Genomic DNA, 21,736 nt, shown 5'->3' on the forward strand with positions numbered 1-21,736 from the left:
GAGTCGAAGAGTTGAAAAAAAAAGAAGACCATAAAACATACCTTCTCCCTCAGTTTTGCATTTTCAGCAGTAAGGATTTTCTCCTGGATTCGTAAGAAAGGAAATCATTAAACAAACAAATAATAAAGCAGTTGGAAATTTTTGGACAGAGACGCTGACATTCAACAAAGTCTGGCCTATAGAGAGGCTGTTCAGTTTCTGCAATCTTAGTAATTTCGAATTCACTGTTTGAATGATTGCCATCATCCATGAATTGTTACTCATATATTACTTTGTACCTTCTTGTGAATTGAAGCTCAAAATATATTAGTCAATGTGTCCTTACCTTTTCTTTTAGTCGCTCAACTTGCTCCTTAAAAACTTGAGTCTGAAAAGAACAAGATAAATGTCAAGTTCCCGAGACTTGATCATAAGAAGAACAGATCATTTCCTAGACATTAAACAAGAAACCTTTCTTGCACGGATGGTGCTGACACTCCGCTCCAACTGTTTTTCTATCTGTTGTATTTCTTGGAGGGTGCAGGACTGCAGACCTTCTCCCAAGAATTTCCTAATGCAAATCAATTTCATTGTTTTAGAAGGATCTTTAGAACTTACTAGGAAAGGGAGAGAAATAATGACAATGCAATTACTCTTGGAGTAAGGTTTAATCGAACCTTTTTGATATTTCAAGGAGCTCTATCTTCTTCATTAAAATTGCTGCCTCATGCTGCATATGCTGCAATTTTGTGCAAGTTACAGTGAGCCTTTATTAATTATTTTGCAAGAAACTACTAATTGCTTTCTAACTCTTCCCGGGGAGGAGACACAAAACTAAGGCTCTACCTGCAGATTCTGTGCATCAGCTTGGTTTTCAGGTTGAACTCTGTCTTTAGTATGCCTCTTATAACGGTCTATTACCTCCTGCATGCTGCCAAATTCTCCCTGTTACTCTTTTCTCTTACTTTTGAACAGTAAACCCTCAGGCAAAACAAGCAAGAAAGAATTTTGAATGAAACTATTCTAGTAGGAACATAAGCAGCTCTGGAGCTCCTCAAATAGTTAAAGGTTAGTTATTGGAACATATTTCATATATAGGAAGGACAATATCACATGTAGCCGCAACAACGTAATCAACAATACCGGTCATACAATCGAATCATTTCTTAAGCTTTGTGCTTTTGTGTCTTCCTTTACTTTATTAGCAGAGGGGAGGATGAAAAAGATTATCAGAACAGGTCGAATCATCATGCTCTAAATGTTGACAGCAGCATAGTGTCATTGGGCAGGACTTGTCATAGAACCACCAGCAGCACCTAGCAAGAGTATTCCCTTGATAAACGCTAGGTTAACCCTTACTCCCAAGTGTGGTTAGACTCTTGCAAGTGCCAACACCCAACAAGCTCGCTATGTTTGTGTAAAGAAGGCAATGAATCCAGTAGAAAAGACATTCCAATGAGCAAGACTCTAGATTCACCACACACTTCTAACACCTCACTAGTGCACTGACTTTTCTAGTTGGACTTGCTCACCAGTTGTTTAAAAATGGTAGGAGTCCCTTCCTATTTACTGCCAAGGAATCGTTAAGATCGGTTATGGCATCTCTTAAGACAGTGACTATGGGCTTGGCTGCATGGCCCTCTTTAGCACTCCCATTGCCTACATCCAGCATGTCTAGAAAGCCTCCAGGTTGGGGTGCAAGGTCCTTCTAGGCGCCTTTGGCAGCCTCTAGAGCTTTCCATGGGGATGGTATGCTGATGATACTGATTTCCTTTTAGAGCAAAGAACAAGCAAGTGAGTCCCTTTGAAGCAATTTCACACTTTCAGATATACTCGGCAAAAGGTGCTCCGTTAGTCCCACCTTATGTGGAGGTGTTTAACGGGGCGCAGTGTAAGAATGAAAAGTGGACTTTTGAATCTTGTGGTCTAAAATGAGCCATAAATATTTGTGTGGCTATAGGTAAAATGAGAAGTTTCAAATAAAAATGTAACTAAATGTAGGAAATGTCATTCTTTTTGGAACCAACTAAAGAGAAAAGAATGTCCCATAAATTGAGACGGTAGCAGTATATGTTTCCAGGTAGAATACTATCAGTTATTTGACTGAGATCCTTTGTTGCTGAATCGGTACTTCTTCTATTTGGGTCTTCAATTTGGGACTATATTCAATTGAAAATTCATGCAGCAGACTGTGGCTTAGACGTTCAAGAAGAAACAATATGCATCCTTGGAAGGCAAGTTGACACTATTGTTTATCAAACAGTTGATCAGTTAGAAAAATGTGAGGAGGAGGTGTTGGGTTTAATTGGTGTGAATGGAAAATGGAGGGACACAACCTTTGAGCAAAAGACATATTGTTTTGGAAAAGGTGTGACTGTTTAGATAGTTGTGTCTATTCAGAAAAAGACACAATATTTCGAATGAACAGACATAACTCTTCCAAAGGATACACCTTTTAAGTGAACCATTGTCACCTTTCAGAAGAGACATCTGATGGCTATATAAACTTGCTTCCACCCACAGGTTTAGATATGAATGAAAAATTTTCTGAAATAAAAACTCTTCTTGTTTTCAAAACATTCTTTGTGATCAATCAAATCGTTGAGTGAGTTCGACGAATCTAATTATTTGAGGTACCACTATAGTTGGATTGAAAGTCATTTTATCCTGGGAGGAAGATTCCAAAACCTTGGTACAGTGAGAGGAATTATTCCTTAAGGACACTCCGTGAAGTCGGGGGACTTGGCTTTATATTTATGTTTCATCTTAATTTCCGAAAAAAATAAAATAAAACACACTTCTTAGAAAGATCACTTTGATCTTGTGTTGAGGGTGTTTTTGTACTTCATAGTGTTCTTGTTTTAAACTCAAACTAGTGTTGAAGTTGTTGTGTCTAAATACAGATTCTTGTACCCGAAAACACCATAAAATAACAATCTTAAGGAATAAAACTTGCAGAATCTGTATTGCTTGTTTTTGGAGATTAAAGCTTTAAATTTTCTACTCCGTTTGAACTTAACTAGTGATTCGAAGACATAAAATCATCATCACAAGTTAAAGATCATTCGATAGTGTTCTGAAAGTACTAAATTTATTGTCTTGTGCTGACAGGAAAAATGACTAACGAAAGTCAAATACAAGATGCGGCTACCACTGTGGGGGAAACTAGTATTGCCTCAACAAGTCGAGCAAATGCTTTGCAACCAATGGCGCCTGCGGAGAATCCCGAAAAATTTGCGGACATTGACTTTAAGCGATGACAGCAAAAGATGTTCTTTTACCTCACCACTATATGCCTTCAAAGGTTCACTAGTGAGGATGCTCCTGAGGTACCCGAGGGAACCTCGGACAAAGAACATTTTATGATTGTAGAGGCTAGGAAGCACTCAGACTTCCTTTGCAGGAATTATATCTTGAGTGGTCTCCAAGACGACCTCTATAATATTTACAGTGGAACTAAAACATCGAAGGAATTGTGGGGCACTAGAACGGAAATACAAGACAGAGGATGCGGGAATTAAGAAATTCTTTATTGCAAGGTTCCTAGACTTTAAAATGATAGATAGCAAATCAGTTGTCTCTCAAGTGCAGGAATTGCAAGTAATCATTCAAGATCTCCTAGCGGAAGGTATATCTTTGAAAAATACCTTAGTTGAATAAATTAAAAATGTTCTTAGTACTCATATAAACTGGTTTGTAGGTTTAATTGTGAATGATGCATTTCAAGTAGCAGCGATCATTGAGAAGCTACCACCTATGTGGAAAGACTTCAAAAACTACTTGAAGCACAAACGCAAGGAGATGTCTGTCGAAGTTCTTATTGTCCGACTGCGTATTGAAGAGGATAATAAGGTTGCCAAGAGAAGGTCAAAAGGGAATTCTATAATTAATGAAGCACATATTGTAGAAGATGACCAAAACAATTCTAAGAAAAGAAGAAAGTTGAACAAGGAAGCAATCAACCCAAAAAGAAATTCAAGGGAAAGTGCTTCAACTGTGGCAAGATTGGCCATAAGTCCACGGATTGTTGTGCTCCTAAGAAAGGCAAGAAAAAGGATCAAGCAAATATGATTTGAGTCCAACAAAGAATGTGATGATCTGTGTGCTATGTTTTCAGAATGCAACTTGGAGGAGAATCCTCGCGCTTGGTGGATGGATTCTGGTGCCACCCGCCATGTTTGTGCCAACAAAGAGTTGTTTTCGTCATTTGCTCCGACTCAAGTAGAAGAAATGATCTACATGGCTAATTCCGCTACTGCTAAGGTAGAAGGAATAGAAAAAGTGGGCTTGAAAATGACTTCAGAAAAGGTCTTGATACTTAACAATGTCTTGTATGTTCCGGAATTACGTGGGAACTTGATTTCTTTTTCACTTCTGGACAAGAACGGATTCAAATGTGTAACCGTTTCTGGAAAAATTATAATCAGAAAAGGAGAAGTGTATGTAGGAAAAGGCTATCTCACCGAGGGCCTTTATAAGATGAATGTAATGAATGTTGAAATAAATAAAAGTTCAAATTCTTCTTACTTGCTTGAGTTTTATAATTTATAGCCTGAACGTTTAGGCCATGTTAATTACAAAACGTTATGAAAATTGATTAACTTAGAAGTTTTGCCAAACTTTGAGTGCAATAAATCAAAGTGTCAAATGTGTGTGGAATCAAAGTATGCAAAGCATCCTTATAAGTCCATTGAAAGGAATTCCAATCCTTTAGACTTAGTACACACTGACATTTGTGATATGAAGTCAACATCATCACATGGTGGGAAAAAGTATTTCATAACTTTTATTGACGATTGCACTAGATATTGTTATGTCTACTTGCTAAATAGTAAGGATGAAGCAATAGATGTGTTTAGGCAATACAAAACTGAAGTAGAAAATCAGTTAGAGAAAAAGATAAAAATGATAAGTGATAGGGGCGGAGAATATGAATCTCCCTTCGCCGAAATACGGGTAGAGAATGGAATTGTCTATCAAACTACGGCCCCGTATTCACCTCAATCTGACGGAATTGCGAAAAGAAAAAATCAAACTTTGAAGGAAATGATGAATGTCTTGCTTATAAGTTCCGGTTTACCGCAAAACTTGTGGAGGGAGGCTATCCTTATAGCCATTCGTATACTCAATAAAGCTCCCCATAGTAAGACTCAATCAATTCCTTATGAAAAATGGAAAGAAAGGAAACTCAACTTGAAATATTTCAAAGTGTGAGGGTGTCTAGCAAAGGTCCAAGTTCCTATGCCTAAGATGGTTAAGATAAGACCTAAGACTGTGGACTGCGTGTTCATAGGATATGCTAAAAGCAGTAAAGCATGTCGGTTTTTGGTTCATAAATCCGAACATCCGGTTATAAATAAAAATACGGTAATTGAATCAGATAATGCTGAATTCTTTGAAAACATTTACCCATATAAAACTAGACATGAACAATCTAGTGGAGGGTCTAAACGACCTCGAGATGAACCAAGTGAGAATGTACATAATGAAGAGAATCCAAGACGTAGTACACATAAAAAAACTTCTACTACATTTGGATCAAATTTTGTAACATTTCCCTTTGAAAATGAGCCTCTAATATTTAAAGAAGCGATGTTGTCGTCAGACTCATCCTTTTGGAAAAAGGCAGTCAACAGTGAGATTGATTCAATCATAAGCAACTATACGTGGAAATTGGTTGATCTTCCTCTAGAAAATAAACCTTTAGGTTCTAAATAGATCTTCAAAAGAAAAATGAAAGTAGATGGTACTATTGACAAATACAAGGCAAGACTTGTAGTAAAAGGCTTCAAGCAAAAAGAAAGCCTTGATTACTTTGACACATATTCGCCAGTAATAAGGATAACATCGATTCAAATGTTAATTGCTTTGGCGGCAGTATATGGTCTTGAAATCCATCAAATGGATGTGAAAACCGCATTCCTAAATGAAGAATTGGAAGAAGAAATTTACATGGAACAACCTGAGGGTTTTGTGGTTCCAGGAAAGGAAAATAAAGTGTGAAAACTTATTAAGTCGTTGTATGGACTAAAGCAAACACCTAAACAATGGCATGCGAAGTTTGACCAAACCATATTGGCAAACGGGTTCAAGATAAATAAATGTGATAAATGTGTTTACATTAAAGACACTCCGAATCATCAATTCATTGTTTGTTTAAATATGGATGATATATTGATCATCAGTAGAGACATTTCAGACATAAATTCAACAAAACGAATGCTCGAAAGTAAGTTCGCTATGAAAGACCTTGGAGTTGCGGATGTAATCCTAGGTATGAGAATCCATAGAACTCCACAAGAGATGACATTGTCACAGTCTCATTATATCGAAAAGGTACTTGACAAATTCAAGTATATGGAATTCGGTATTGCCAAGACTCCTTTAGATGTAAGCTTTGCACTTCGAAAGAATGAAGGTAAAAGTGACTTACAATTGGAGTATGCAAGAGTATTGGGATGTTTAATGTATATAATGAACTGTACACGACCAGATATAGCATGCACTATTAGTAAATTGAGTCGGTAAACAAGTAATTCCAACAAAACTCATTGGATGGCAATGAAAAGAGTTTTGGGGTATCTTAAATACACTCAAGACTATGTCTTGCATTATAATAAATATCTTGTGGTACTTGAAGGATATAGTGATGCAAATTGAATCACCGGATCGAACAAAGTAAAATCCACAAGTGGATATGTATTTACTATCGGTGGAGGAGCAGTCTCTTGGTAATCATCCAAACAGACTTGTATTGCTCGCTCTACAATGGAATCTAAATTTATCGCATTGGATAAAACTGGTGAAGAAGCAGAATGGCTTCAGAATTTCTTGAAAGATATTCCTTATTTGCCCAAACCAGTGGCACCAGTATGTATACACTGTGATAGTCAAGCGGCAATAGGTAGGAAAGGGAGCATGATGTATAACGGTAAATCTCGTCATATACGACGAAAACATAATTCCGTTAGGGAACATCTCTCTAGTGGAATTATCACTATTGACTATGTGAAGTCAAAGAATAATGTATCAGATCCACTTGCAAAAGGCCTATCTAGAGAAAGAGTGGAAAGGACATCCAACGGAATGGGTTTAAGGCCTAGGACAAGTCAGCATGACGGTAACTCTACCTAGCAGAACGGAGATCCCAAGAGCTAGGTTCAAGGAGATCAAACAAAGTTGTGTCTGACAGGTTCAACATTGTCAATTACCCAATCCATTCTCATGATGTAGACAATGTTTAGTAAATAAGGATAAGATTTAAAGTGAAAAGTCTTTTAATGATTATCTAAAGTTTGTAGATTTGACCAAATAGTTTAATATATAGAATTGAACGTTTAGAAATCACCTATGTGAAGGCAAAGTGGAAGCCGCTTCAAGGAGACTGTTAGTAAAGGCCTATTCTCTAAGCTCTCATAAAATCGGGATGTGTTCATGGCTGAAAAGAACAAAATCGTGAGAACCATAAACGGTAAAAGGATGGTTGTGTGACATGTGTTGTCTAGGTGTACATTAAAGCTCGACAGTTCAAAGATATCAAATCTACCGATTGACCGAGTGCATCCGATGCATGTTCACTACGGAAAGTTCAAAGGGAAACCCACTTATCCAGATGCAATCAGTCTTTGCTTGATGATCACATACTTGTCCGTAAAGTTTTACAAAAAGTAGTCATTCTCTATTTATGTGGGGGATTGTTGGGTTTAATTGATGTGAATGGAAAATGGAGGGACACAACCTTTGAGCAAAAGACATATTGTTTTGGAAAAGGTGTGACTGTTCAGATAGTTGTGTCTATTCAGAAAAAGACACAATGTTTCGAATGAACAGACATGACTCTTCCAAAGGATACACCTTTTAAGTGAACCATTGTCACCTTTCAGAAGAGGCATCTGATGACTATATAAACCTGTTTTCATCCATAGGTTTAGATATAAATGAAAAATTTTCTGAAATAAAAACTCTTCTTGTCTTCAAAACATTCTTTGTGATCAATCAAATCGTTGAGTGAGTTCGACGAATCCAATTATTTGAAGTACCACTATAGTTGGATTGAAAGTCATTTTATCTTGAAAGGAAAATTCCAAAACCTTGGGTATAGTGAGAGGAATTATTCCTTAAGGACACTCTGTGAAGTCGGGGGACTTGGCTTTACGTTTCTGTTTCATCTTAATTTCTGAAAAAAAAATAAAACACACTTTTTAGAAAGATCACATTGATCTTGTGTTGAGGGTGTTTTTGTACTTCATAGTGTTCTTGTTTTAAACTTGAACTAATGTTGAAGTTGTTATGCCTAAATGCAGATTCTTGTACCCAAAAACACCATAAAATAACAGGAGGAAGAGTTAAGAGTTGGCTTGGTTTCTTTAATCGTCCACCCCTCCTTGAGAGTGGATGTTCATTTATTTATAAACAAAAGAAGTGCACATCCATCTACAAGAATTGGCATCCCGACTCCCTGATTCTATGAAGGTGGAACAAACTCCAGACTTTGCAAGATCTGTAGAACATCAAGTGATGATGCATAGTTACTACGGTACTATGCTTTGTTTTGATGATTAGACAAACCTGCTGGGGGACCAGATGAAGGAACAGGTACACGCATCAGGCTGATTTTAGGGGGAACAAGGAAACAAGTTGCATGATTGAAATGATCGTTCAAGAGGAACTATCTCCCATAGGAATCTTCTTTCATAGGGATAGGTACGCGCATTAGGCCGATCTGTACGAGTCAAACCTGACAGTTGTCCATGGATATAATGTGTTGCTAACTATGACAACCGACAGTGTGCGGTCCTTGATACAAGATCGACCAAGAGCACACAAAACAAACACCCAAAACAGTCCACAAGTTCAAGAGAACCGAGGACCCTTTGAGTGACTGCTCTTGGATTCAAGAATAACAACAAGAACATAAAGTATTGTGGTGTTTATCACCTAATTTCCAGCGATCCACAAACTATATTATCAACACAATATGAGAACAACAATATTACATCAACACGAAACTCACGGGTTACACTAACAACAACAAGAAATTCAAAACTTACAATAATTATACAAGATAGATAGTTAGACCAAATGAAGGGATAATCTTAAGAACCCAAGAATTGTTACACTCTTGGACCCTTAACACTACCCACGACACAAACCTAACTCTTACGTTGACACAAGAGGAACGTTACCTCCTCTAAACACCAACGTATCAAGCCAGCCTAAGTTACTCGGACTCTTCACTTTCGGTGCCGCACCCGTGTCGACATGACATGGGTGTGGGTGTGGGTGTGGGATCCGTACCCAAAGTGTTCAATCAATTTTAGGTACTTTGACCAAAATTGACTGGAAAAGTCCAGACAATTTAAGAAATTATATAATCAAAATAAAAGCTAAGGTGAAATTGAAGAAAAATGGAATAACTTTTATATAGAAATTTCTATGTTATTTCTTTTCTTTTTAACTCCTTTCAGGATATTCTTCTTGAAAAATATTTTCTCCTTAAGCTTTCCACATAATATCTTAAAATTTAAGTTTTATAACTCTATTTTTAGATATTTAAATTATTTTTCGACGAATCTCCGCACCCGTATCCATCCCTGGATCCATATCCCCGAATCTTTAAATTGAGATAGTGAAGGATCCGACCTCTAGATTTGTACCCGTATCGGACACCCGCACCCGAGTCCGAGCAACTTAGAAGCCAACAATGCAAACACAAGTGAATCTTCACTTGTCTAGCCCTAGTTTCGGTTGGAGCTCTTAAGAGAAAACTAAAGTGTTGCAAATGTTTCAAGTCTCAAAATATGATCAACTAAGTAGCAAAAGACCTAAAATGTTCTATTTATATTACATCTCAAATAAAAGGTGAAAAGACAAAAATTCCTTTTAATTGACCAAGTGAACATTAGGCACCTATGTAGTGCCCATTATGGACGATTTTGGAGCCTCCAGCACACTTAACGTATGCACCTTCTCGATTGAGTTCAACAAGCTCAAAAATATATCCATCTACAAGGTCATACTCGTATCATCCTCTCCACCTTGAAAGGAGTTTGACCTCAACCTCACGGCTTCATCAACCTCACAGCTCCTCCATAGAATCACCTCCTCATTTTCTGTCCCGAAGCTTGGAGGCTTAGCCAAGGGCTCCTTGAGTTCATCAAGCATGCCGTTGGTGAGAAAGTTGCTTGGTATCTTACCTAGGAAGCACATGATCATATACCTGTACACAAGAAAAGGCGGTACTAGGCAAAATGCTAGTATCTACGTTAGTAAGAAGTAAAGGATTCCCGAGGGTAAGTCCCAAAAGTAGGGACTCCTTGTCTCTTTGCTCCTTGGTTCCCTCCCTTCTCCTCTACTCCCACTCTCGGCCTTTCCCTTTCTCTCCTTCTTTATTTTTCCCTCCAACTCTCTCACTTGTTGACTAACTTCGGCTACTTGTATCGGTGAGAGATGGTGGAGCATATACCTTCGGCCATGGAGCTCCAAAGTGTAGCTATTGCTTCATCCATCATGCACGGTAGCTCTATCGTATTTCCATGGTCACCCCAACAATAGGTGGCACGGTTGCCATAGGAATAACATCACACAACACCTCGTCAAAGTAGTTGCCCACCTTGAATCATATCACCACTTGTTGGTTTACCTTTAGCTCACCACACTCATTTAACCATTGAAGGTTGTATGGGCTGGAATGGCGGATAGTGGGCAGCCTCAAATCATCAACCAATGTACTACTAGAAATATTGGCGAAACTACCTCTATCAACAAGCATAGAACACACAACCCCTTTAATAAGGCATTTGGTGTTAAAAAGGTTTTTCCTTTGACTAGGATCACCCAAAACCTTACTAATCATGGCCTTTCTCACTACAAAGCATAGCACTTCAACCTCACCATCACACGGCCAAGCATTCTCCTTCTCTCTTTCCTTTGGCTTCTCAAGTTCTACCCCCTCTCTCTACCTTGAGATTGATCATCAATCTCCTTCGGTTCAAGTCTCACCTCCTTCCCAAGAAAATACAATTTGCCCTCCCTTAGATTCACATTTATCCTATTCGGACACTCACTAGCCTTGTGTCCCCAACATTGGCATTTAAAATATTGAAAGCCCTTAGAATTAGGAAAGAAATGTGGTTTACCTTCATTCGGTGATCCTTGTTCTTGGCTTGGGTAGCCTTGGCCTCAGGTTGCTCCACTTTGGATGAATCATTCTTGTCATGGTGCCAACCCAAGGGTGATTTGACTTTGAACTTAGACCCCGATTTCTCCCGCAACTCTCTTTCATTTTCCAATGTGGCTTGGAATATGGCATCAAGGGTGTCGAACTTGTGAAGTGTCAAATGTGAAGCAATGTCTCTATTCAACCCCACCTTGAATTGGATGATATCATGACTCACTTGTTCCCCTCTATGATTAAATTTCAAGATGAGTTGTTCGAACTCATCGTAGTAAGACACGACGCTTTTGTTTCCTTGCCTCAAGTTATACAACTTGACAAGGAGCTCTTGATAATATCTTTTGGGTAGGTACCTTTGTCTCATGAGGTGCCTTAGCCAAAACCAAGGAGGGGGCTGCTCCTCTACCAAAACATTGTCAAAGCTCTTAACATACTCCAACCATGTAGTAGCATAACCCTCAAAGAGAGCGATCGCATAGCAACTCTTCTTCTCCTCGATAAGATCATTGACTTGGAAGACCCTCTCACATGCAGATTCCCATGCAAGAAACTCTTCAGGATCACTCTCACCCTTGAAGATTGGAAGCCCCATTTTGATAGTATTTAGTCCTACTTCACGATTTTGGTTCCCTTGTTGGTTCCAATGACCAACTCTTCCTTCTCGGCCATGAACCTCCCTTGGATCAACATGTTTATCCCGTACCTCTTCCTCCCTTATGTAACCATTATCAAACGACCCATACCCCTCATGTTGGATAGGTCTATTTAGGTTAAGTGGAGCTTGTAGTAGCGGGTTTGGATTTGGTGAATAATAAGGTCTTTGGTCAAGTGGAGTTTGGTTTGGAGGGCTCAGGTTGTGGGGTGGCATTTGGGTTCCAAGTCCTTTTTGGACTTGGTAAAGTAGTGGTTGGAGTGGTCTCTCATGGTCTCAGGTGAGGGAGTATAGTAGAGTTCGGTTTGTGACATTGGATGGTTGTCTCGGTGGATGGAACATTTGGTGCAAGGCCTCGGGAGTAGTGGTCGGGGAAATGTTTTGAGGGGTGGATGGTCGACTCCTTTGACTTTCCACACGCTCTAATCTCCCACTCATTGATGTCACATCCGTATCTAGTTTCTCAAGTCCCATATTCAACCTAGCCACTTCTCGGGACATAGTTTTAAGGCGAGCCAAAATGAGATTGATGGCATTACTGTCCATTGTTTGAGCATTTGAAGCCTCCGGTTCCATTGTAATGGTATCAAAATTAATCCTTCAAGTTACGGTCCAACAAGACACCAAATCAGTCCACTATATCACACACAACAATACAACACAAAACCTACAAAACAAAACGCACGTTAGTCCAAACAACATCACTATTCTCTCACTCACGTTGTGGCCTCACACTTGATGTCACATATGTTTGCAAGTCGGCTTGTAGTTGTGGTGAGTTGAAGAGTAAGTCTACTCCTTAGTCAGAATGGATTCTTTGTTGACCGTCTTAAGTAAGTAATGTTCGAACTTGAACCAAGAAGCACTACGATTATAAAAACGACAAAAGCACAAAAGAAACGTAGACACGAACAATGGTTCAAAGGACTAATTGACAATCTAATAGGAATTTACTAGTTTGTTAATTAGTTTTATGATCAACTAATGAAACCAAGAATCAACAATTAGAAACTAGAAAATCCAAATTTGAGCTTAATTATTGACGTGAAGAGTAGCAAGTGGTGACATGGCAGCAAGCAATTTGTCTCTGGCCCAACCAATTTAGTCACAAATTTGAATCTTCAACTTTCACACAATTTAGAATTGGAGAACAATTGGTTTTGGAGGAAAAAATACAAGTCTTTGAGTCCTTTGTAAGTTTAATATCAAAAGATGATCTTAAGCCCGTTTGGATAGGCTGAAAAAAAGTGGCTTTTAAAAAGTTCTTTAAAAGTGCTGAACTTATTTTAAAAATAAGCAGTTACGTGTTTGGGTTAAAGTGTTGAAACTGAAAAAGTAATTGATGTGTTTAGTAAATAAGTGTTTTCAAACACTTTTTTTTTGTCAAAATATCTGAAATACCCTTATAGCTGTTAATAATATATAGAGTTGATTATTATTAATTTTATTGCTAAAATAATTCAAATTCAAATTAATATATATTTTAAGATATATATATATATATATATATATATATATATAATATTTTCATGAATGTATTACTTTGTGCGCTAAAAAATTATTTTTTTTAAGAGCTTAAGTGTTGAATGTTTTAATGTGTTTGAAAAAGATAGTTATATATTAAAAGATTATTTATTTCTTCATGGTTATGTTAAGATTTAGTATCATTAAGGTGCAATTTGTGACGACACTTTATTTTCTTATTAAACTGGACTTGTTGCTTTTAATCTTCGAGGATAGTATTAATATATATGCTGAGCTAATCAAATGAATCCATGTAGTGAGTAATGTTTAGTAGGCGTTTGACCATAAATACTAAAAAATTTTAAAGTTGGAGTTGGAATTGTGTTTGGCTATGTATATTTTAAAGATATTTTTAGACTTTTGAAAAGTCATTTTTAAATTTAATTTTATGCCCCAAACTTTTTAAAACTATTAAAATTGCCCAACTAATTTATCTACTGATTATACCCATGAATTTTAAGAATTTCACATCAATGATGGAAGGGGTCCTGAGCTTAAAAATGAAAATATACCTACAAATTATAAAAATATACTTATCTTTCAGCTTAAAAATCTTACTAAACTATTTACTAGCAACACTATTGAGAATCAAAGTAGAATTTTTTTTTTTTTTCAGATAATGAAGAATCAAATGATCGTGGCAATTTCCATTCCATTTTCACCATAGTTGCTAATATTTGTTTACAGTGGAAACTGTTTCTTATGCTTAAAGTAAATCATGAAAGAAATGTATAAGACCAAACAAAAGCTCCCAGAGATGATAAGAGTCCAATTAAACCCATCCGAATCGTTAAAAACTGTGGTTTTCAAGTTCATTACAAATACTGCAGTCACCATAGCAAATATTGTTGCAACAAAAGTGGCAACTGTCAGAAGCAACTCAAATTGTATTAGTTGATTCTGGACATTGCCAAATTTTATATTGATCAGATCCTCCGTATCATCAATGTATTCTTTAAATGATGACAACTTGCGTAATATTAAAAAAATTGAAGTTATATGTAATAATAATAAAAAATTGGAATTGAAATTGAAAAAAGGTGAAAACAACAAAAAGTTATTTTAACTTTTCAGAAAACAGTTTTGGAATTATTTTTGGAATATCTATGGCCAAACACCATAAATTCTATAAAGTGAAAAAAAAATTTCAGAAAAAAGTGAATAATTTCTATGGCCAAACGACCTCTTAGTTAATGAATGCTGATCCAAAAAAAAAAGTAAGAAAAATATCCATCTAAACATCTAAATTACCAGAAGTAGCACAAATAATTTCACATGCGGTAAGGTGTATTTTTTCCCGTCCCCACTACTTTGCAGCAAATTATGAAATAATGAACCTTCAAGGGACAATTACAAGGACATATATGTCATTTGCTTGGTTAACTTAAATTGGCTTATAAGCCCCCCCCCCCCCCCAAAAAAAAAAAAAAAAACAAAGGAGTAGTTTGGCTTTTAAAAAGTCAAAATTGACTTTTTTTAAGCAATTTTGAAATTACCAAACACTTTCAAAAGCTAAATATGACTTATAAGCCATTTTGACCAAAAAATAAGCTTACCCAAACGCCCTACTTGACTTGTACTAGTTCCACCAAACAAGGCTCCTTGATTTAAGGATACTAGTTGAAAAAGTTGATGTCAAGTCTAAGAAGTGATGTGTGCAAGTCTTCTCACAAACAACTTTATAACTTTTGTCTTACGACCCTTTGGATCCTTTTTACACTTTTTGTTGTCTTAATTGTAAGAATAAATGAAGAACAAGATGAACACCACAACAACCTTCAAGAACATAATAACAACTTCTTCAAGAACACAACACAACACAACACAACACCACCAATTGTCAACAACAAGGCACAACATACGACCATCTTCAAGTCACCACAACATTAGTCAATATTATAAGCTCAACTTTAGATCTAGACACCTTTTGTGTTAGTGAGAAAGAAACCAATACAAGAAACACACTAGACAAATAAAAATCTATTAGATCTAGACATACCAACAAGTTTTCGGCCAAGACAACAACAAATTCTAGATTCGGCCAAGAACAAGAACACTTTTTTTTTCTAACAAGCAAACCCAAGATTTAATCTTGTAGGAACAAGATCAATCCATGCTCTGATACCAAATGATACAAGATCGACCAAGAACACACAAAATAAATACCAAAACAGTCCACAAGTTCAAGAGAACCGAGGACCCTTTGAGTGACCGCTTTCGGATTCAAGAACAACAACAAGAACATAAAGTATTGTGGTATTTATCACCTAATTTCCAGCGCTCCACAAACTATATTATCAACATAATATGAGAACAACAATATTACATCAACAAAAAACTCATGGGTTACACTAACAACAAGAAGAAATTCAAAACTTGCAACGACAATACAAGATAGAATGTTAGACTAAATGAAGGGACAATCTTAAGAACCCAAAAATTATTATACTCCTGGACCCTTAACACTACCCATGACACAAACCTAACTCTAACGTTGACACAAGAGTAACGTTACCTCCTCTAAACACCAACTTATCAAGCCAACAATGCAAACACAAGTGAATCTTCACTTGTCTAGCCCTAGTTTCTGTTGGAGCTTTTAAGAGAGAACTAAAGTGTTGCAAATATTACAAGTCTCAAAATATGATCAACTATGTTGCAAATATTACAAGTCTCAAAATATGATCAACTAAGTAGCAAAAGACCTAACATGTTCTATTTATATTACATCTCAAATAAAAGGTAAAAAGACAAAAATGCCCTTTAATGACCAAGTGAACATTAGGCACCTATGTAGTGCCCATTATGGATGGTTTTGGAGCCACCATTACACTTAATGTGTGCACTTTCTCGGTTGAGTTCAACAAGATCAAAAATATGTCCATCTACGAGGTCGTACTCGTATCAGTCCTTTTTTCTCAACCAATAAGAAACACTCAAGATTTTCCTTCCACAAGCTCCATATGTATGCATCATTGTATGGGATGAAAACCCGACTTTTGCAAATACAAAAACTAATATATCTCTCAGCAAAAGTCTTCATTGTTCTTCAGCTCAAAGCTCTTACAACAAGGGACTTGCTCACAATCAAGGATAATTGTTTTTAGCTCTTTGTTGTTTGAGTCCTTGTATTTTGGCTCTTTATTGTAAACCTACTTCTCATTTTGAGAATCTTGTGTAGGTATTTTGTTTTCCCTCTTATCCTGAAGATTTGAGTGTGGAGAGTTAGGTACAGTTGTATAACTAGAATTAGTTGATAGAGTGGGCTAAAGTTAGCTCGGTGGTGGTCAGCTAGAGTTAGTTGATGGTTAGGTTGCAATAGAGGTATTGTAATGTGGCTCGTGTTATCCTATCACAAAGGGATAGTGTTAAGAGGTTAACCTTAAAGATTATCGAAGTTTGGAATCCAATATTGCTCTTGTTATAGTGGAATTTGTTTAAAAAATCCCTATGAGGTAGGTCGTCGTTTTTGTTAAAAGTTGCTTTAAGGAATAATGCATGTGGCTTTTTTTTGTTTTTCTTCAGGTTTTTTTACATACAAACCCTAGTCAAATTGAAATTTCTATTTTTGGTAGGAGATTGATTAGTTGGTATTTTTAGTAGCAAATATATTTTGTTTTATGGTAAGTTTAATCTATTTTTAGTTGTAAAGCACTATTTAATTAGAGTTAATGATAAAAAAAGACACACGTTTACTTAAAAAATAGAAAAAAAGGCTTCTCTGCATTTTGTGTCTCTTCTTCTATAACTCATCTCTATTTTCAACCGCTAAGTTCTTGGCTCTCTTTGCTGCTTTATTTTTCTTTACGGTATTAAAATCAACAATTGGTATCAGAGCTATTTTCTTAAGGAATCTGTGAGTGAAGAGATGGATTCTGAAAATAGTTTTTTAGGAATGGCTCTACCCATTTTTAAGGTGAAAATTATCAATTCTAGATTGTGAGAATGAAAACTTACTTGGAGGCTCTTATCTTTGGAAAGCTGTGAAAGAGGATTATGAAATTAATCCGCTGCCAAATAATCCCATCATAGCCCAAATCAAGAGTCACAAGGAAAAAAAAATCTCGAAGTCTAAGGCGAAGGCAACTCTATTTGCTTCTGTTCAACAACTATTTTTACAAGAATTATATCTCTCACATCAGCAAAAAAATTTGAAATTATCTGAAGAAAGAATATGCTGGAGATGAAAGAATTTAAGAAATGCAAGTAAATTTAATAAGAGAGTTCAAGTTGCAGAGAATGAAAGACTCTGAGACAGTCAAAAAGTGCTTAGATAGATTACTTGGCATTGTTAACAAGGTAAATTACTAGATGTCGAATTTAAAGATTCAAGAAATGTTGAAAAAGTTCTTGTTACAGTGCCTCAAAGATATGAAGCATGTATAAATATCCTGGAATATTCACAAGATTTGTCTAAGATTTCCTTGACAGAGTTGTTAAGTTCCTTTCAGGTACTAGAGCAAAGAAGACTTATGAGGCAAGATGGTATGATTGAAGAAGCCTTAGCATCCAGCTACAAAACTCAAAGTAGTGGTAAAACTTTTAAAAACTACTCACCTTGTAAGCACTGTGAAAAAATGGGTTATCCACCATACAAATATTGAAAAAGGCCAGATACAAAGTGCAGCAAGTGATAATAAAAACTTCTTTTATGGTAAGTTTAATCAACTTTTAGTTGTAAAGCACTATTTAAGTAAGAGTTGATGATAAAAAAAAAGACACAGGTTTACTTCAAAAATAGAAAAAAAAAAAAAAAAGGCTTCTCTGTGTCTTGGGTCTCTTCTTCTATAACTCATCTCTATTTTCAATCGCTAAGTTCTTGGCTCTCCTTGCTGCTTTATTTTTCTTTAACGATATTAAAATCAACAATTGGTATCAGAGCTATTTTCTTAAGGGATCTGTGAGTGAAGAGATGGATTCTTAAAATATTTTTTTTATGAATGGGAGACCCATTTTTTATGGTGAAAATTATTAATTCTAGATTGTGAGAATGAAAACTTACTTGGAGGTTTTTGATCTTTGAAAAGTTGTGAAAGAGGATTATGAAATTAATCCGCTGCCAAATATCCCATCATACCCCAAATCAAGAGTCACTAAGAAAAGTAAAGCACAAAGTCCAAGGCCAATTCTATTTGCTTATGTTCAACAACTATTTTTACAAGAGTTATATCTCTCACATCAGCAAAAAAAAAATTGGAATTATCTGAAGAAAGAATATGCAAGAGATGAAAAAATTTAAGAAAATGCAAGTACTGAATTTAATAAGAGAGTTCGAGTTACAGAGAATGAAAGACTGAGACAGTCAAAGAGTGGGTGGACAGATTACTTGGCATTGTTAACATGTTAAATAAAATTACTAGACACTGAATTTAAAGATTCAAGAATTGCTGAATAAGTTCTTGTTACAGACTTACAGTGCCTCAAAGATATGAAACATGTATAAATATCTTCGAATATTCACAAAATTTGTCCAAGATTTGCTTGACAGAGCTGTTAAATTCCTTTCAGGCACTAGAGCAAAGAAGACTTATGAGGCAAGATGGAATGATTGAAGGAGCCTTAGTATTCAGCCACAAAACTCAAAGTAGTGGTAAAAAATTTAAAAACTACTCACCTTGTGAGCACTGTGAAGAAATTGGTCATCCAACATACAAATATTGAAAAAGGCAGATGAAGTGCAGCAAGTGCAATCAACTTGGCCATGAAGCACTGATTTGCAAGAACAAATTTGAGAACCGTAAAGCAAATACACGTGTGGCGAATGAAGAAGAAGACATCTTTTTATTGCAACGTGTATCTCAAGTAAGGTCTCAACAAATTTTTGGTTGATTGATAGAGGTTGCACCAAACACATAACTTATAATGAGAGTTTGTTTAAGAATTAAAGTCTACTGAAATATCCAAAGTTACGATCAAAAATGGTGATCAAATTCTTATTGAAGGAAAAGAAACTATTGTCATCAAAAGAAGTTTAGGTAATAAAACAATTCCAGTTGTTCTTTGTATACCTGATATAGGGAAAAACTTGTAGAGTATTTGTCAGTTGGTAGAAGAAGGATACCAATTAACCTTTGAGGATAAGCATTGCTTCATCAATGATATTGCTGGAAAAAAATTTTTAAACATTAAGATGAGAGGTAAAAATTTCTCATTTGAACCAATAGAAGATGTTTCTGTAGAACATGAAAAAGATCATAGGCTAGAAAAATTAAAAGATGATCTTCTAATTGAAAAAGCACAAACAATATGTGAACCTACTAAGTTTAAAAGAAACTTTCAATGTTTCTAAAGGAATTGAAGTAATGGGGAGTTATCTATGTTTCAGAAAAATAATTAAATTCAAGATGCAAATGAAACAGGACATACCAAAAGGATTTAATAGACAAGGTTGCATTCAAGACGAGAAGTGAATTAATTTAGTTCACTACAAGCCAAAAGATGAATCTGCAGATTTATTCACAAGGTCACTTTCGATTATCAAGTGTGGAGATAACCAAGATTGAAGACCAAAATTTTCCAGTTTCTAAAGCAAGGAGGAGTTAAGGAATAATGTACGTGACTTGTGTTTTGTTTTTCTCCAGCCTTTTTACATACAACGTCAAATTGAAATTCCTATTTTTAGTAGGAGTCTGCTTAGTTGGTATTTTTGGTAGCAAATAAGTTTTCTTTTATGGTAAGGTTAATCTATTTTTAGTTGTAATAGCACTATTTAAGTTAGAATTGATAATAAAATAAAGATACGCGCAACTTTACTTCAAAAACTAAAAAAAAAAAAGGCTTCTCTGCGTCTTGCGTCTCTTCTTCTATAACTCATCTCTATTTTCAGCCGCTAAGTTCTTGACTCTCTTTGCTGCTTTATTTTTCTTTAACGATATTAAAACCAACAGTTTTGTTTTCTCGAGTAAGGAGATTTTCACGTAATATATTGTGTTCTTTACTGTTTTCTATTATTATTATTCGCATTCTCTTGTCTGTGTAGTTTGAATTGTCTTGTTAGCGGTCGTAGGGATGGCAATGGGACGGTGTGGGTGCAGTGAAGATTTTAGGCTATGTGGGGCGGGGCGGGGCGGGTTGTAGATTATGTGGGTGCGGGGCGGGTGTGGGGCGGGTTTAAGTAAGTTTTTTTTAAATGATGTGGTGCGGGATATGGGCATATGCGGGTTTAAACTAAAAAAAAGTTAAAAATTAGTATTATTCTAGTAAATCTTACCTAAAATCATATGTATTCTTCACTTAAAATTTTATGATACTTAAAACATGTATAACACTTCAAATAAACAATTTTATAGTAACTTTTTAAATTTCTTTATTCATCTTAATGAAAATTTGATATTTGATCATTTACTTGTACACGTGATACTTTTTTGATAATTTCATAGTGAAAAGAGATATAATAGAAATTGGTAGTTACTATTTTCTAGTATTGAAATTATTATGGTTTTCAGTGGAGTTATAAATTTTTCAAAAAAAAGAAAAAAGCAAAAATGTGGAGCGGTGCAGTACGGGTATGAGTATGTTGTGGGTTTAAAGGTGATGCAGGCGTGGCGGTTTTAAAATTCGGGTTTAGAAAAAACGCGCGCCTCACCGCACCGCACCATTGTCACCCCTATATTACCTAGTCAAGGAACTAGTCCCTTGACCATTGGTGGATTAATAGAAGCCATCAATCAGTCATGCTAATTACAAAAATTCAAGCTCGGGGTGTTAGATTCTGCACTCCCTGCACAAGATAAGGATATAATAGAACATCAAAATTATACATTCTAAGTAGATCACGATCAATGTCGAACTTGTTTGTGTTAGTTTTTCCCCGAAAAGGCGGCATGAGAATTCTGTCCTCTTACCTTCCAGGGGATTTGTTCAACATATGAAAGCCATTTAACTGACTTTAATCCATTCCTAAGTTAGCAAGATCACAGTCGGCAGCCTGATTATACAAGTGGATAGTGGCCAATAGAAGTTACTACTATCTACAGGGAGGAGAGAGCAATATGGGAAATTCCATTTGATTAAGCAAAAAAAGAGGGTGATTATTTTGTAAGTCTCCTCTCATTACTTATAGATCGATAAAGCTCTTAATCTTAGAACTATTTCACGTTACCATAAAACCTTTTTTGAATTACATATGTGATATAGATTGAATGGAACACGACCAACCGTTACATCTTTCTCAAACTAGTTTAATAGTTGTTGAAGTTGTTCATGGAATTTTATGTTGGATGAACAATAATGTCACGGCCCGACCCGAGGCCCTGTCCGCGACGGGCATCCCGAACCACAACCCGCTAGTGATATTATATGCTCTGGGCCTAGGCCCGCACGGCTTTAAAGTAAGGTTTTCTCACTTATATACCCAGCATCCCTCTTGTGTTTTGCCGATGTGGAACTCCTTGTATTACAAATAA

General features: G+C 36.1%; 1 protein-coding gene across 2 annotated transcripts in view; it reads right to left on the minus strand.

The window, feature by feature from the left end:
• Positions 1–21,736, minus strand: part of LOC107872527 (MADS-box protein SOC1) — a 54,629-nt gene that overhangs the window by 527 nt on the left and 32,366 nt on the right. For both annotated transcript variants that reach the window (XM_016719198.2, XM_016719193.2), the window contains exons 3-7: positions 826–910; positions 657–718; positions 451–550; positions 326–367; positions 42–83 (exon numbers count right to left, since the gene is read on the minus strand). In XM_016719198.2, coding sequence (XP_016574684.2) covers positions 42–83; positions 326–367; positions 451–550; positions 657–718; positions 826–910 — 331 coding nt within the window. The remainder of the gene's footprint in view (positions 1–41; positions 84–325; positions 368–450; positions 551–656; positions 719–825; positions 911–21,736) is intronic.

This window comes from Capsicum annuum, chromosome 1 (genome assembly GCF_002878395.1).
Source record: "Capsicum annuum cultivar UCD-10X-F1 chromosome 1, UCD10Xv1.1, whole genome shotgun sequence".
NCBI lineage: Eukaryota > Viridiplantae > Streptophyta > Magnoliopsida > Solanales > Solanaceae > Capsicum > Capsicum annuum.